Genomic DNA, 17,603 nt, shown 5'->3' with positions numbered 1-17,603 from the left:
TAAAGGGACACTGTGTGAGATTTTTAGTTATTTATTTCCAAAATTCATGCTGCCCATTCACTAATGTTACCTTTTTCATGAATACTGACCACCACCATGAAATTGTAAGTATTCATTATGACTGGAAAAATTGCACTTTTCATACATGAAATGGGGGATCTTCTCCATGATCCGCCATTTTGAATTTCCAAAAATAGCCATTCTTAGCTGCAAAAATGACTGTACTTGGATCTTACTAGAAAATATGTGTTTATTACTTAGTAAACTTTCATGTAAAGATCAAATTTGGCAATAGGCAGCCCAGTTTCAATGAGCAGCATAGTTGCAGTACCTTTTTTGACCATTTCCTGCACAGTGTACCTTTAAGTGAAAACTCAATAAAAAACTAATTCAAAAAATAAATAACGGCATGAACACAGTACAGTGGCTGTGAAACACAGCACAAGCCCAAAGACACCCAAAGACACAGACAGACATGCACACACACCTTTTTGTTGGGGCACTTCAGGCGTGTCCTCATGCCAGTCGGCCATGGCCTGCCTCTCCATCCTGCGGATCTCCCGCTCCTCAAAGTCCAGCCGCTGCTTCCACTGCAGCAGCTCCTCTGCATACGTCCTCCGCTGCTTCAGCTGCTGCTCCCTCTTAGTCAGGAATCTACACAAGACACAATTATGGTGACATTTGTTCATTTTTTCCTAAGTGTTACTAATGCTTTGTAAACAGACATTATTATAAAGTGTTACCAGGGAGAATATAACAGCATGGTACAAGCAAACATTTCACTATGGCCTAGTCAGGATATCGGATTTTGTGTTCATATTCAAATTCACGCCATTCAAGCTCTACAACATGCTATTCTTTATTCGTTCTATTTGAAGGTGTTTGTACGAAGCTTTGGGCCATTCTCAAAATATGGTATCGAGTCATTCCATGTCAATTAGACCAAAGGACACACATTTAACATGTCTTCTAAAGGTCTAATAGAGCAGAATAGAGGAGAATTACTCCAACAAAACTATGATCCACTTTAAGGGACTGCTATGATGAGACAGGACTATCTAGAACAGATATTAAAATTGTGGTACACACTTAATATTTATCTACCATCATAACAAACTAGCCTGTGCAATCACCTAACTGCCAGAGGCATATACCCAAACTTTGTTTAAAAAGGAGGCTACACAAAACAATCAACCCCTCCATAAAAAATGCAATAACGCGAAAAGCAAAGCTCTTTTATTCAATTTAGTCCTTTCTTCTGTGACCTGGTAATATTTTCTAATTTGAGGCCCTACACTCATCATGTTCAGTCCACTGCAAATACATTATTAAGTGATTTTAAATTGAATAAATGGTGAAATATACTTCTCATCCATGTGGCTGTGCATTTTCTTGAGCCTCCGCATGATGCTGCTGGTCTCACTGCCCGACACAGAGACTGGAGATGTGCTGCGCGAGTTGGCCTCAGTCACCGTTTGAGACATCTCAGAGAGGGAGACTGACTCCTCCACTTTTTCAACGCCCGAGGAATCCTGCAGTAAGTAGTCAAAACACCACTCTTCAGTTCAGGTCTACGTGCATTGCACATATTGCTCATTCATACTGAAGTGTGAGGCGTTTTTTTATTTTATTCATGTGCTTACCACGGATTTTGGTCAAAAAATAATAGACTACATTTGTTCCCCTTAACTTCACACATACAACACTACACAGACAGAAGTGTGTAGGGGCTCATTCATATTGAAGTGTGAAGAGAGTGTCGTCAATACCTACCAGGTGACAGGCCGTTTTGAGGCGCTCACGCAGTTTGAGGGTGGTGTTGCGCATGCGCTCAATCTCCTCCTGCTGTTTCAGCAGCAACTGTCTCTCCTTACGGGCGGCTTTGTTAGCCTCTTGAAGCCTCTTGATCTCCGCCTTACAACAATGCCAATACATCACATTAGTTGCGAAAGGTAGGACTTGTTATTGTTGTTAGACAAACAAAATAATTAAATCAAGACAAATAATAATGACAAAATAATCACCTGTTCCTGCTGCAGCTTCATGAGTAAAACTCTTTGCTTCTTCCTAATTGGGGGCATCTTGTCATCCTCTCCTTTATCCCTGAGACGTCTGTTTATCAGGGGGATCAACAAAATTATTTTTAAATATGTTGTCTCGTCAGAAATGCATTGCATTGTATTTTGCAAGGTCACAACAAAGAAGTAATTATACTGCATCAGTTCACATTGTTATAATGCAGCAACACAACACACTTCGCTTCTGTGTACAAAGCCTTTTTTTTCTGTGTACAAATCCAATTCATCCTGGATCCGTAAACTCTGGTGTGTTGGCAGGGTAAGTGATGTTGGACTTGCCTTTTGAGGTGCTCCAGCCAGTCGAGCTCTGCTCTGACCTTCTCCTTCAGGGCGCGCTGGCGGAGCTGCAGCAGGGAGCTCTGGTGGGCCGCACGCACCTCCTCCTCCTTCATGTACTGCTGCACCATCTCCATGGTGAAGTGAGAGAAGCTGTGCTGCCCACTGGAGAACGGCATGCCGCCCTGCTCAGACTGCGGCACCTGTTGGCACATTACATTACATTACACTACATTACATTACACTGGAGAAATGGAGGCAGTCATTACATTACGTCCTGCTCCTGAAGCATGTCAATCATCTTGAAGAATGTCATATGGATTTTGAGTGTTTAATTATGCATCATTTTTTTCACGGTAGCATGATAATTAAAATATGCACAGACTCATTACAGGCTGGACATTCTTCTGGAATAGCCAATTCAATCTTGGAATAGCGTGACTGCATTTTATTTAGAATCTCTATTGGTACAACTGTACACACAGCAAGAGGCATGTCTTCTCTCTTCACCGTCTTAGCACTCCAGCAGCTTTGTTTTGAGTCATGTATGCACATGCAGTCAGTAATGGCGTAGGCTTTGAAAATAGTCTATACAGATAATTATACAAATATTTTTGCCCCTGTTTCCTTGGCTTCACCCCACTTCCCTGAAAGGAATGAATGGCAAACTTTGCTCTGATTTGCAAAATTCACTTGCATGTGTCCCTAGTGTTGACAACAGTGGAAAGTAGCGCGAACAAAGTGTGATGGGATAAAAAAAAATCACGATTTTAACAGATTACAGTAAACCAAAATGAACAGAGCGGTCTTGACCTTGGCAGCGTTGCGAGAGGTGGCTGGATCATGCGTCGACTCCTCCTCCGACTCCTCGTGTCGACTGTGTTTCTTCTCCAGCGTACCTCTACGATGCGACTCTGAAGGCAACAGGGATCTAAACGACCGCTCCTCTATCTCGTCTTCAGTCATGGACTCATCAAACTTCAGAGAATACTCTGTGGCCACGGAAATACTGTCTGCTATGAAAAAAAGAAGTAAAATGTCACATCATTTTTGCATTATGGACTGGCAAATGTTTCATGGTTTCAAATGTTTCCTGAATGGTTTCAATGCTAGAAAAAGAACCCGCTTTGCATTTAGAAAATAATAATATAAGCAAAGTTTTACAGTTGAGTGCCACAGCGAAATGTTATTTGCTGATGCAAGTCATATCATGTTCTGACATTGACCGTCAGTCTATACCAATGGCAACAGACTTTTAGCCACTGGGTCTTGTTTCATATCACTCCGCAAGAACTCTGGTCACTTCCATCTCAAAATCCAAAATGACATTACGTCTGAAGTCAACAGGCTATTTTGTTAAATCATGGAAACGATTTTCAATCTCCCACTCATTAAACTTCAGCAGCTTTGTATAAGCCGGAGTTCAGCGAGAAGGTCCTTGTTGAGGAATAGCGCCCTTAAGAGAGGCTGAAGACACCTCTGCTTCACGTTGGGGCACCTGGCTGAATGCGTGTGTGAATGGGGTATTAGTATCAGCTGGTTCATTGAATTGGCTGAAACAGATATACTGCATGTCAGTGTTGTTACTCTCTGAACGCGGGATGTCCACCCCGATCCTATCGTTGGTGCTAATATATTTGTACCTTTGTCGTCCTGAAGTGAGGGCACGCTAGTGCTGGGGGTGGAGTGAGCAGCTGCCAGATAGGCGTCCTCCAGCCCTGGACTGCGGTCCTTCCTCTGCTCAAATGACGATGACAAAGGAGAGCTCAGTGGAGCACTCCTGACGCTGTGGCCACCTCCTCTGGGACTGTGTCCTCCTCTAGGACTGTGCCCACTACTGGTAGAGAGGAAGGCCTGCAGAAGGAAAGAATAAACACGAGCATACATGCATGCATGCACACACGCATGCACACAGAGACACAGATACACACGGTTACAAACAAACCAAGGTGTGAACTATGCTGCCCTACAAAGGTTAAGTGTAGCCAGTACATCATTTTGTCAAAATTGACTTTATACTCAAAATGGTCTGCATTCCACCTCTTATCTTGTGACCAAGCCTTATGGTCCAAATGTATCCCGTTTTAGAGACATTGCTTTGTCAAATTTACAGTAACTGCAATATCCAACCTAACACCAAGGCTTTAAAGGCATTTTTCTCAGCCTCAATGTTGCCGTAGTGACTGCACTTTGCCTTTGTAGGGCATGTATTTCCATTATCAATACAACAAAAAAGTACACCTTAAAGACACAAAAATAACAGAAAGTGATGGGACTTTATGAAGTGGGTCTGTAAATTAAGGTGCTGAGAGATAAGTGAAGTTGAGATCAACAGACCTGTGCTTCTCTCTGCTGCTGGTGTTCCAGTTGCATGCGAGATTCAAACGCTTCCTGCTCGCTTTTTAACTTCAGTCGTTGCAAGACCTGCTCATGGGCTTGTTGCTGGGACTGAAGGAGAAAAAGGAGTCAGAATTGAATGACACTGAAAAGTGATGCACAGCAGTACAGCTCGCTCGTGTTTGCATGCATCTTTCAAAGTCATTGACCAGCTAAGTGGCAATGTATTGGTGAGTCAAATTATGTGTGTTGCAATCTTCAGATAGCTGTTATATTGTTAGATCTGAATTTACATTGCAGTTAATGAGAGGTTCATCATTTCCCCCATCCGGCACGGTTTAATGTCATGCTGGTCATGCATATAGGAAATGCAGAACTCTATCCTTGGTGTTGGTTGGTTGGTTTATGTGTTATGTCTGTTGCTAGGCACCTTGAGGACGTGAGCCAGGGACAGGACCTCCTGCTGTGCCAGGGAGACGCCGCGTACGCGCTCCACATCGCCCAGCTGCCTGATGGACTCCTCTATTGAGTCCAGGTACATCAGCTCAGCTGTCATACGCTGCTGTAATGCATTGGGGGCACTCTGGAGCTCACCTGAGAGAGAGAGAGAGAGAGAGAGAGAGAGAGAGAGAGAGAGAGAGAGAGAGAGAGAGAGAGAGAGAGAGAGAGAGAGAGAGAGAGGAGTTTTATTATTTTATGTGATGGAGATAACAAAAGTAACAAGAGCATTTCACTATAGAAATGTGGTCAGTATATAGGTAAAAAAAATGAACTTGAATAGGAGCAAGCACTATGGAACTGATATACTACAACACCAAACAATTGTAGCACAGAAAGTAAAGAAACAGAACATTACATGGCAAATTAAATTTAACTTTTTTTAATCTAGAGATGCCTCCATGACAAATAAAAAATGATGAGCCATTCACTTGGACCGCTCCATGCATGTTGGTTGGAAATATTGACAATATTCTAATTACCTCCTGCCTGTGCCATTCCATGCTCCGTACTGTGACCCCTGAAGAGAGGGCTGGAAGGCCCCTCCCCAGCAGCGAATGGAGGGTCTGAGGTGATGGGGGGTGCCAGACCCAGACTGGGGTGAAATGACTCCAGTGCAGAGTAACTTGAGACGGGTGATGGGGTGCCTTTGGAGGCTGAGAGATGAGGATTAGAGGCAGAAGAAGCAGAGACGCTCGGGGTGCCGACAGCGGCCCTTTCTTGAGACAAATCAGCCAATAAGCTGTGGGAGAAGGCAAGGGTGGGAAATGAACGGTTTTAATTCAGGTAAGACAAAAACTGATCAATATATATAAAACATCTTTTGAAGGCATTTTGACATTTTTCTTTTGTTCCTTAATTTTGCATGCTGTGGAACATCACAAAATCAGAAATGGGACTTCCTCCCCAATTCTGAAACACAAGCTTTGACGTGAAATCTGGCTTTTGGTGAGTAGATACCCCCAAAATAACCAAGAACATGAACAGAACATACTACACTACAGAACATACACACTTAAAGGTGCACTGTGTAATATTTTAGTCCAGAATTCATGCTTCCCACTCACAAATGCTACCTTTTTAATGAATACTTAAATTTTAAGTATTCATTATGACTGGGAAAAATTGCACTTCTCATACATGAGAAGGAGGGTCTTTTCCATGTCTGCCACTTTGAATTTGCAGAAATAGACATTTTTACGAGTAAAACTTACTGGATTTTGGTCATACTAGTAAATATTAGCTCATTATTTAGTACATTTCCATGAAAAGATCAAATTTGGCAATAGGCAGCACAGTTTCAATAAGCAGTGTAGTTGCAATAACTACTACTCTGGCCACCATTCTACACAGTGCATATTTAACATTTTGGTGACCTAATGCAAATGTTGAACAACAAAAAAGCAAAGAACAAAGGTTAGTGCAGAGACTGATGTACCTGTGCACAGAGTGAACAGAAGGAGGTCCTGATGTGCCGTCTGTGTTCAGGTGTTTATGAGAACTGTGTGCAAAGCTCCCCTTGAAGTGTTCTTTTGAAGAGCCAAAAGAATCAGCCAGTTTGGCTTCAGACCGCTCATCCCCCGGATCATTCACCAGAGTGGCATCAATACTCCCCTCTGGGTAAAAAATGGTTTACAAGTCAGAAGGGGCCTAAATGCTGCTGTTACCAAAAATGACCAAAGCGAAGAAGTAGCTGAAGTTGCAGACAAAGACATTTTCAACTAATTTAATTTGCTTATGACATTTTATGCTCATGTATAAAATGGATAATATGGTGAGTTTAACTAGAAAGCCGAAGGGAGATTTACAAAGAGATGCAAATAAACGAACTTCTCATACAGAATTATTTAACTGGGAGTAAAAAGGCGGTTTTAAGAAAGAAAAAGAGCATCAGTCCCTCACCCATGCCCAGAGAACTGGCAGCAGAGCAGCAGGAGGTTCCTGGAGACTGGACTGGAGTCAAGTCCTGAATTCCGGATTTCTGACTTCTCAAGTCATCTTGAGGACTGCCCCCTTGCTTGCTTGAGGCATTGTTGCTGCCGTCACTGAGAAGATGTATAAAATAAATGTTAGTTTAATAAAGCATTCTTATTAGTTTGTGTAGTAACACTCATGTCTGCCAAACAAAATAGTTGCTACATGGGGCACCCGTGGCCTAATATACTTGAGTGGGTCGAGTGAGTTGGTCTTAGTATAGGTAGAATACAGGTAGGAATTCCACATCATCCATGGCTGAATTGCCCTTGAGCAGGGCACCTAACCTCACATTGCTCTAACCTTGTACCTAAATAAGCGGCTTTGGATAAAAGCATCAGCTAAGTAAGTGTAATATAGAATAATACTGCAGTTTAAACAAAAACCCAGCTTTCAGCAGTTCACAAGTCATTGGTGCATATTTAAACATCTTCAAAGAAACCATTTTGGAAGAAGAGTGCTTGATGTATTGACATACCAGTGCCTGCTTGGATCTCTGCAAAGCAGTTGTCCGCTGGAGGGCGAGGAGAGGGAGACGTGGACGTTATTCTCATGCAGGCTGTCCGGATGACCAGTGTAGGAGGCGGGGCTGGATCTTTGGCTCCTCCTAGGAGACATCCCTGGAAGACAGCAGCGATGCATTTAGTTACTTGGTTTGACTGAATGAAACGTTAGTCATTATGTTTGCACCACAATAGAAAAGAATTTATGTGCTCCAGTCATCTCTGGACCAGCCTTTTTATTAGTTGACGGTCATGGCTTGAGAACCAAAATGGCTTTGAGTGTACGGTAAGTGACCACCATTTTCCCCAGTTAGTTACTTATCTACTTTTACCATTTTTCTCAAGTGCACAGTGTAAAGCAGTAATAAAAATACAAGACTACACTATTCCCGTTTAGGCCACTTTACTATATTTCCCTCTTCACCTCAATGCACCTTATCAGGACACTATTCTGCTCTACAAAGGCAAAGTACAGAAAAAAACATATTTTGCAAAAATTGAGTTTAGACTGAAAATGGTCTTCAATACACCTCCTTGATCTTGTGACAAAGCCTTATGGTCCAAATGTCTCCTGTTTTAGAGAAATTGCCGTCATATTTGCAGAATTACAATATCAAACCTAATACCAATACTAGGGCAGTATGCACCATGGTGGACTATTTTTGGACTACTCTTCTTTCTTTCTTTAATGCACGTGTGGTGTTCAAAGAGCTGTGCATTATGTTCATCTGTCTTTTAATGTCAGTTGTGGGGAATAACTTGTTTGATCGGTTGTGAAATATCTTAATTTCCTTCTGGGTCAATAAACTTAACTCTTCTCTTCTTATAGTACTTTTATGATGGCAAGGATGAATTTGCATATCGTATGGCCAGTATGATAAGTGGCCTAGACTCAGAGTATGTAAATGAAGTTACATGAATGAAGGTTACCGAACACAATGCCTTAACTCTGAAGTGGGAAAATTCCACATGTGAATAAGTCCCTGGGACTTCAAAAAACAAAACAAAAAAAACGTTAAAATTGAGAAGGAAACTCAGGGAAGGCAGACGCATCACCAGCTGCCAATCACTCAATCATCACATAAACTGTTACCTTCATAAGGGTAGCCTTTGCTGTTGCCTGGAAGATTCTTGGTGTAGATGTTGATGACGCTGTAAGGACTACCCTTAGTCAGCTCCCTCCAGGCCGCCGTGTTGGCCTCCATGTCCAGGGACACGGCGCTTGCAGGTCTGGAGCGATCTGGCCCACTGCTGAAGACTGAGGTCTGGGGCAAAAAAGTGCCATCTCTCCCAATGCAATCATTGTCTAAATCTGAGATGGGACAGAATGGCTTGGTGGACTGAGCGTTGCCTCTCTCACTGACGGAGGTCATGTTGGAGGCGTATTGGCGAAAGTGGAACATGGCCGACTCTGCGTCTCGACCCAGTTTGCTTTCCCTCTTCTTGGTCGGAGGAGGATTTGCAAAGGTAGATGACGCCGCCGTGTCTTTCGCAGTACCAGCAGCAGATCTGCTTCTCTGTGCTTCTCCGAAGGCGTACAAGCTTCCCACGCCGGGTAGAGCCGTGTCGTAGGTGGTCAAGCTTGTAGTGCAGCGTAGCTGCTGAACGTTGCTCGCTGGGTGTTCTAGCTGTGTTACGATGCTGGCGCTGTCCACGCGTGTCCAGTGATTGGGCAAGACGACGTCATCCTTCACCGCGTCAGAGGCGCCCAGTTGGCTGTCTTTACACGTCTGCAGCAGCTTCCGGGCCTCGTCCTCAATCCTGTTGGAGAGCGAGGTGGCGGTGGACTTGAGCATATCCAGACGGCTCATTCTGCTGCTCACATTTGCTGAAGAGCCGGGGAAGGCTGGAGGGTGCAGGCAGGAGGCTCCTGGAACAGAGCGTGCATCTGTGCCCATCCACTCTGGGTAGGTGGGCATGGCTGGAGCTCTCTCGCCGGGCACAGCAGCAGCACCACCCCTCAGGGAAGAGCAGAGCCTGTTCATCAGACATAAACACAATATTCAGGTATATAGTAAATAACACTGTATTTACGCAATGAATTTTGCAATGCAGTGATGCAATGTATGCAGGTATATGCGAATGTATATACAAGTATCCTACAATAACAAGCACAAAATGAAGGTTTACAATTTAAGCAAAATACATTGCATTACAAAACACATTGCATAAAAACTAATGCAACCTATGCATGTATGCATGCTTGCAAAAGTAACACAAACACAAAAGGTACACAAACACAATAAATACTGAAAAGAGAGCCCACCTTAGAGCAAAAGGCTGGTTCTCAGGCACAGACAGGTCACTGCTGGATGGACTTGGAGGTTGGTTTTGTTGCTTGTTTTCCTTATCTGACTCATTGGAGGGCTGGTACAGGGGCCTCTGCAGCTGTGGAATTAACACAACGTTAAGAGTTGTTCTTAGGCAAGTTGGTTCTTGTCGATAAAAATAAAATAGATCAGCGGTTATTTTAACACGGCACAGGTGCAGTACTTCTATAACGGCACGAAAAAGAACAACATAGCATGAAGCTATAGGATAATTGGAACGCTGTTCGTTCAGTTCCGCATACTGATTGCTTGTTGGCAGCAGAACAGGTGGGATATCTGCAGACGCCAGCCACACTGCTGTTATGAGCTGCCACCATTCATTTCTATGGGCAACTTCTTCAGTGCCTCGTCTCCTCTTAGGTGCAACGTCTCGGACTGGAATTGGAGTTAGGTACCTAGTTTTACAAGGTGCGCTATTCACTATAGTTAGGGACAATCATGGCCTGGTCTCATCATCCCCTCACAATATATTCTTTCATACAGAGGGTCTGCAACACCCCGAATTGAGAAACGATTATTGGTGGGAGGGGTGAAATGTGAATCTGATTTTACCCAAATGCTAATGTTTGGTCGTGACATGTAATCTGCTCATATGACATGAGTCATTGTTCGCTCCCCTTCCTAGTCCCTCCCCTGTTAGTGGACATACATTAAAGGGATATGCTACATGCTACACGGATCCATTGACTTTCACTAGCTTAGCGACATGCTCCCTCTTTTAACTCGTCTTAAAGCAAGGCAAGTTAATTACATGAAAAATAAGACACTTAACCACCTTTATAAACTCTGGCCAACGATTTTAACTGTATTGAGCCCCAAAATAGTGGCATACCCCTTTAATGGATGGTTCTACTGTCTGAGGTAGTGCTGGTGACCCTACCTGCTTATTATGGGTGTTTGTGGAAGGAGAGAGATGCACGTCGGTCTCTATCTGGGTCTGCTCCGGCAGCGAGTTGGTGTAAGTGTCCAGTAGATATCTGTGCGTAGATCCCACATCGGAGGGATCCATAGTGGTGAAGGTGGCTGTAGTAAGTGGCTTGCTGAACCCTTCCTTCTGTTTCCTGTACAGCTCCTTCAGCCGCTGGTTTCTTCTCTCCACTTCTTCCTGCTGCTGACGCCGCTCCTCCATTTGCCGTTTCCGACGTTCTAGCTGCTGCCGAGAAATGTACTCTCGAACTTCTGTAGAGTCGTAGTGCCGCTTCCTTTTGGCTTGCTCTGGCTTTTCAGCCTCGGACGTGGTTGGTTTAGTCGTTGGGCCAGCCGCAGAGGGACTGACTCCGGTCCAGCGGTAATCCTTTGACGTGTCTCTGGGGGACACATGTCGTCTTGAAACCGTTCTTTCCGTCTGCTTACCGAGAGGTGCATCTAGCTGGAGGCTGTCCAAGATGCCCTGGATATTAGCCGGCAGCTGAGCCGCACCACACTCACCATCTTCTGCAATCTTGCTTTGATTATGACGGTTTGGTAAGGCATTGCGTTCCACACTCTCTGTAATACATACAATAATATTTACGTGTTTGATATGAAGTATCAATATGTGTGTTCCAGTTGGTCATTTGCAAACTACTCACTTGCTGGTTTTACATTGCCATTAAAAAAGCTCATGGGCCCTCATTTTCTCACTTTTTATCATCAGACTCACAAATTTGTCACCATAAGCAGAAACTCACTCTGTGTACTGCTAAAACAAATAGAGGAACGCTCCCAACCTGCCCTGGCTGGCCTGTCCCCAGATTGAAGGCCAGATTTGTGCTGAGACTGCTGAGGAGAACCAAGGATCATGTTGACCAGCTTCTGCCCTTCCCGCCATTTTGATGTAGTTATCGACGCTGTTAGACCAAGAATACATTATTATTGTAGTCAAAAAGTTGCCCAAATGACTGAAATGTACTTTGCACACACAAAAATGTGGCACATATAAAAAAAACAAAGATAAATAAATACATGAAATAGGGTAAGAAAGTAGAAAGGCTCATACAAGGCTTGGTGTCCGCATCAGAAACACAGGCCGTCTTGTGCACTTTTCTAACAGATCTGGCTGGCTTCTTGCTCTTCTGACGTTCCCTGCCACGACCTTTTGATCTGGTGCCATCTCCTGAGGTGGAAAAGTAAACAGATCATTAACACGATTTCAACTTTAAGCCATCTCCATAAATGTGAACATCGCTCCGTACTTCTACATTCCATGCCAGTTCAACCAAAGCCCATGACTTCACATCTGGAGCAATTTTTCCTAATGTAAACAATATGGTGTTGGAGAGGCCAACTGTTTGGTGAGCACCAAAATTGGTTCCAAAAACATACTGATATCAATGGTGCATTTTGCACACCTCCCTATATGCCATGTGTCCTGGGTATCTCAGGAACATACTGGGAAGTTTGTTCAAATTTTTTTTAGATGCAAATGTGTGGTCTTTTGAATTGACATGGAATGAATGACCCTTTTAGTGCATATTGGAGAATGCAAAACTATTTCTAATGCAACAATCTCTTCACAAATTACATTTGCGCACTTGCACACATACAAAATTTGGCAAATTGTTTAAAACCTCACACACAACTTTGCATGACAATTTTTTTACGTGCCACAATAGCTCATAAAGGATGACGTTATACTAGCGCATGAAGGACGTTATTGTGCTGTAAACTGAAGCATTATAGCAAGATCACATGGCTCATGACTTGTTAAACAGATGACCTGTGAGCTGGCGTGTAAGGTCTCTGTAGACGTCTCTTCTGAGGGCGATGAATTCCTCCACTGGGTTCATTCTTGTGTCCGGGGTGTGAATTTTAATCTCACTCGTGGTGAACCCTTTTGAAATCAGAAACAAATCGCATTGCAAACTAAACTGTTTTCAGTGTACCAAAATCATTTTTTTCACTGCATACAAAATAGTAAATAAAAAGCGACATACACTGTGTGTATACCTGTATAACCTTGAGCTGGGGTAGAAAATGTTGAATTTCCATTTAATACATCGCGATATCTTCATATTTTGATGTATGAGACATTTTTACTTAACTTTAACTTTAACTTTCATGTTTGAGAAGTTGACCTCTCATCCATAAACACAGTGCGTGCGTACCTTTATAGCCCGGAGCAGGGGGTGCCGCTATGACTTTGCGGACGTGGGCGGAGGGTGCAGCGCTGCCAGACTGGCCGTAGCTCCTGCCTCCTCCAGCTGCAGCATGAGGCCTGTCCAGGCTGCCCACCGCCTCCTTGCTCTTCCCTGCTGCTTCCTCCAGGTGCTCCCGCTGCCTGCGGATGCGCTCCTTCAGCTTCGCCAGCTTATCAAAGTCAAGATCAACATGGAACTTTATTGTCAGATTTTCTATGGAACACACGTCAACACGGTCGATTCAAATTGTGTTTGAACAGACTCCAATGTGCAATTAACACTAAACATACAGATACAGATGTCAAGTACACACACATGCGTCAATATGAGGCCAAAAGCACAAGGGAGGACGGGAGTTTGGATCATGGAACAAAACCATAGACATGCAGGTGGAAATCTAGGCTTCCCACAACAAAGCATGCATACTGAGGTAGCTATTTCTTCTAGCTGGTAAGGTAGGGAGGTAAAGACACCAACCTTATCATCCGCCTGCTGACGCCGCAAGCTCTCCAGACGCTGGCTGGCGCTGGGGCTGTGGGCTGTGCTCTGCAGCATCTCTGGCTGTGGATGGTGGACACTACCCTGGCCAGGCACACCACCAGCGTCTTGCTGGCTTGGGATGGTGGACGACGAGCAGGGAAGGTCGTCTACTTTACTGGTCGTTGGCTGCTGTGCTGGTTGCTGGCAAGCTACATTGATGGCTGACTGGTCATTGAGGTAGTGGACTGACGCCTCACTGACAGAGGAAAGTGTGCTTGCGGGCTTGAATGTCTGTGCCTGGCGCGTGTCACGCTGGAACAGCATGCGACTCAGCTCAGAGCTGCCATTGGCTTCCGCAGGTGGCGCGGGGTCTTCATTGGGAAATGCTAACCGAGGGGGTGGAAGCAGGACCCTATTGGCAAGACAAAGTCATCAAAATTCATACTTTATTAATATAATGTGCGACATGACTGCAAAAATGAATTGAGGAATTTAAAAAACAATATGGCTTAACAACAATCATTCCAAACAAATACATCATCTCACCTACAAGAGGGCTGCTCCTTGACATTCACAATAGCAGTCTTCCTAAGACTGGTGTCCAGACTGTTGTTCTTCAGGGTAGAAAAGGAATCTTTATTGGGATGTCCAGCCTTCTCTGAAGTAGACTGGCCCCGCTGAACAAATCCTGTTATGAAAAGGGGAACAATCCTGAATATGCAACAAAAAAGCCTCTGGAGAGGCATTATACTGCATGTCTCTGAACAGCACAACTCTCATTCCAAAACAAATATAGGCCTAGTACTTTAATAGATATCTTTTAAGGGTTGAATATATTATTTTCCAGATTACTTGTAGTTTACACATGTTGTGTATTAAACAAAAAGAAATCGTAGTTTTCCTCCTGCCCTTTATAGTTAGGTGGCCACCTTGACAACAAACACCCATATCCCTGACATCTGTGGATCCCTGAAGGTCAAGATTTTGTACTTCAAAAGAAATAACTGCATACTTATTTGACTTTTTGCTCATTTATTCAGAGCAAACCTGATGACACGCAGAGGTGAAACGGGCTGTTCGCTTTGAATAAACGAGGAAAAAGTCAAGTAAGTGTGCGGTAAACTTCATTCTTTTGAAGTATTGAACAATCTTGCGTTTACCAGCACCTAGAAACTGTGCAGGGATCTTTGAACTGGTCAAGATTTTGTATTGGGAATGTAAACAGAATAGTCTTTCCAGATGATAAGTCACATGTCTCCCATACCAGTAAACTCCCCAACCACCCTTGACTAACAAATGTTCTGCTGAAGAAACTGATGTACCCCAGCTGTTTGAGAAACAGTCAATTTGTTCTAACTGTAACATACTGGCACTTTGGTATAGCAATTATGCAGGACAATTTGAATAGGGCAGCCTCAGATTCACATATCACTTAAGTTCCAACTTCTAGGTGAAGTAAAGCACAGCAAACACTTAGACTCTGTACCTGTACTAGTGAATTTCCAAGAGCTTGTAGATGTTTTCATGGGCTCCATCAATGAGCATGTGATAACTCCCTAGGGCAGTCTCAAAGCTACTCTCAATGTGGCTGAGCTGGAAAGGGCACAAGGTTTTGCATGATTATAGAAAAAGTTCCCATGAAGTACACGCTCATACTCAGCACACACACACTTAACAACCAGAAGAACACAAGGGGATTTTGTACCGCAGTAGTAACATTTTTTTCTTCTGTTAACATTCCTTCAAACTTAACATACTGCTTCTATACAGCTTAGCATTGTGTACAGATATTTGTTTGATTTTAGAACGATGCAAGCCACATGAACCGGCACATCAAAACAACGGCATTAACTACCCCTATGTAGTTCTGTAGTTTTTACAGAAGTAAACTTAGACACAATCATAATAGTAATGTCAGCCAGAGCACAATTTCAAATGAAACTCTACTCCACTGTACAACTGTAAAGGCGTGCAGCACCATAACACTGGTGCAAATCTACAATCTGTCCCTGGTACAGTAATTGCGGCGGAGGTTCCCTGGGATTAAAGGGCCAATGCAAGTAGTACTAGGGTGATTCTCTTTTTGTGGCAACATTTCAGGCTTGTAAAGTTGGGGGAAAAAATACCAGTGGAATATATTTTTTCATATTGTTTTTCAATATTGACATGTTTAACTATAAGAAATGCATAATTGTCAAGCTCAAGGATGTATATAGTAGTAATTAGAGGTCGTTTTATCAAATGTGGTTGCTGGAAGTGTTCCACCCTGTTAGGGACATTATAATATAAGATGCACATAGTTAAATATGTCAATGTTGACTAATAACAACATTTTCCTAGGAAGAAGTAGTCCACTTTGATAGCATGATATGTTTTGATTTAAAACTGTATCAGATTATTTAATAATAAAACGGTATATGGTCATGTCCAATATGAAATTACTTTTTTAAACATCCCTTTTACTAACAGCACAGAAAAGATGTTAATTTCTTCAAACATACACATATAGGTGTATTTAATGTTACTCAACTTTCAACATAGCACCAACATATTAACAAGATTTTATGATTATTTCAAAATATTTTTTAAAAAACATTCAACCTAACAGGGTGGAATGGAACCTAACAGGGTGGAATGGAATCTAACAGGGTGGAATTTTTTACATATTTTTTTCAATATTTAAAATCTGATTAGTATTCCAAAATGTAAACTTCAATATAAAACTCATTCATTATTTTGGTTTTACAATTTACTTAGCAATTGTGATAAATTATATGACCATAGTATGAATTCGGATATAAATCGTGTAGCCCATAGCATGAAATTGTAGTGGGAAATAAGATGGCGTAATGAAAGCAATGCATATAAGCTGTGGATAAAAATAAGAACACCTATTTCTACACACATTTATGTATATTGTTGTATTGCTAAATAACAAGTTTTGTGTGGTATATTATTTATATATTACATATATGCGTTTGTGTGTCTATACATAAATGAAATACAGATAATAATTATTAATAATGATGAAAATAACAATAATAATAACAATAATTAACAATAATTCAATAATAACTAACAATATTTCAACAATGACTAATAAATAATTCAATAATAATAGCCCTCTTAGATTGTTTCCACCCTGTAAGGGTCCCATTGAGAATCCCATTCACAAAGCTCAAATTCCCCCCTGTTAGGCTCAATTCTCTAACAGGGTGGAACACGACAGGGTGGATTTTTTCCCCCCTTTTCTTATTCTAGCTCTCTACCAGCCAACATTTTAGCTATCTCACCTTCAGTAGATTAACACTCCTTTAATAACTAAATTGGATATGTTTTTCAAAAAATTACACTGAATTCACATTTTACGCAATTTGCCCTAACAGGGTGGAACTTTAAGATTGACCCATGAGGGGATGACATGTTTAAGATCAAAAATAGCAAAAAGGGACTTTCAGTAGCAGCTTACTTCAGTTCCCACAGTTTGAAAATGCCTCCAAAAGGATGTCCCTTCCAGAAAATGGCTTGTATGTAATTGTAGGTTTTTATTACATCGCATTGACACTCATCCTAACAGGGGGGAAAACTACTACTGGGACACGTAAAGTAGGATTAAAATAGAATGTAAGAAATAGAACTTAACCATACTAAATTACATGTTTTCATACAACTTAGTTTGGTCTATTCAACTGTGGAAGAGATTTAAATATAAATTTATTTTTTAATGTCATTCTACTAGACTATGTTGATTACCTAGCACTGTGGGGTAAAATTAAATGTGTGTGATACCAAAAAGGTGTGTAAAATATGAAATAATTGTTAAAATGCATTTGAATTGCATATAATGTTTGGATAATACTTGAAACATTATTGATTTACCTTATTTTTTAATATTTGGCACAGTTTGAGCAAAAATCAGGGCAATAAAACATGCGGACATGAAATGTTGCCCCAAAAAGAGAATCACCCACTTACAACCAGGTAGGCTATCCAGTATCCACATCCCTG

General features: G+C 42.2%; 1 protein-coding gene across 4 annotated transcripts in view; it reads right to left on the bottom strand.

Annotated features, from left to right (window-relative positions):
• The window catches only part of cep350 (centrosomal protein 350), a 28,801-nt gene that overhangs the window by 10,001 nt on the left and 1,197 nt on the right, over positions 1–17,603 (bottom strand). Inside the window, exons 2-24 of one of the 4 annotated variants that reach the window (XM_063200944.1) lie at positions 15,082–15,188; positions 14,142–14,283; positions 13,593–14,007; positions 13,083–13,284; positions 12,695–12,808; positions 11,975–12,091; positions 11,706–11,825; positions 10,877–11,484; positions 9,933–10,054; positions 8,760–9,643; positions 7,642–7,783; positions 7,092–7,234; positions 6,628–6,805; positions 5,672–5,931; positions 5,122–5,285; positions 4,692–4,802; positions 3,998–4,208; positions 3,168–3,370; positions 2,358–2,557; positions 2,025–2,112; positions 1,774–1,914; positions 1,366–1,532; positions 488–654 (exon numbers count right to left, since the gene is read on the bottom strand). In XM_063200944.1, the coding sequence (XP_063057014.1) occupies positions 488–654; positions 1,366–1,532; positions 1,774–1,914; positions 2,025–2,112; positions 2,358–2,557; positions 3,168–3,370; positions 3,998–4,208; positions 4,692–4,802; positions 5,122–5,285; positions 5,672–5,931; positions 6,628–6,805; positions 7,092–7,234; positions 7,642–7,783; positions 8,760–9,643; positions 9,933–10,054; positions 10,877–11,484; positions 11,706–11,825; positions 11,975–12,091; positions 12,695–12,808; positions 13,083–13,284; positions 13,593–14,007; positions 14,142–14,283; positions 15,082–15,130 (4,948 nt within the window). In that variant the 5' untranslated portion in view covers positions 15,131–15,188. The remainder of the gene's footprint in view (positions 1–487; positions 655–1,365; positions 1,533–1,773; positions 1,915–2,024; positions 2,113–2,357; positions 2,558–3,167; positions 3,371–3,997; positions 4,209–4,691; positions 4,803–5,121; positions 5,286–5,671; positions 5,932–6,627; positions 6,806–7,091; positions 7,235–7,641; positions 7,784–8,759; positions 9,644–9,932; positions 10,055–10,876; positions 11,485–11,705; positions 11,826–11,974; positions 12,092–12,694; positions 12,809–13,082; positions 13,285–13,592; positions 14,008–14,141; positions 14,284–15,081; positions 15,189–17,603) is intronic. The other 3 variants (XM_063200945.1, XM_063200947.1, XM_063200946.1) reach the window with 3 other exon arrangements.

The sequence above is a fragment of the Engraulis encrasicolus genome, chromosome 6 (genome assembly GCF_034702125.1).
Source record: "Engraulis encrasicolus isolate BLACKSEA-1 chromosome 6, IST_EnEncr_1.0, whole genome shotgun sequence".
NCBI classification, from domain to species: Eukaryota; Metazoa; Chordata; class Actinopteri; order Clupeiformes; family Engraulidae; genus Engraulis; species Engraulis encrasicolus.
This window is presented reverse-complemented; position numbering and strand designations above follow the sequence as displayed.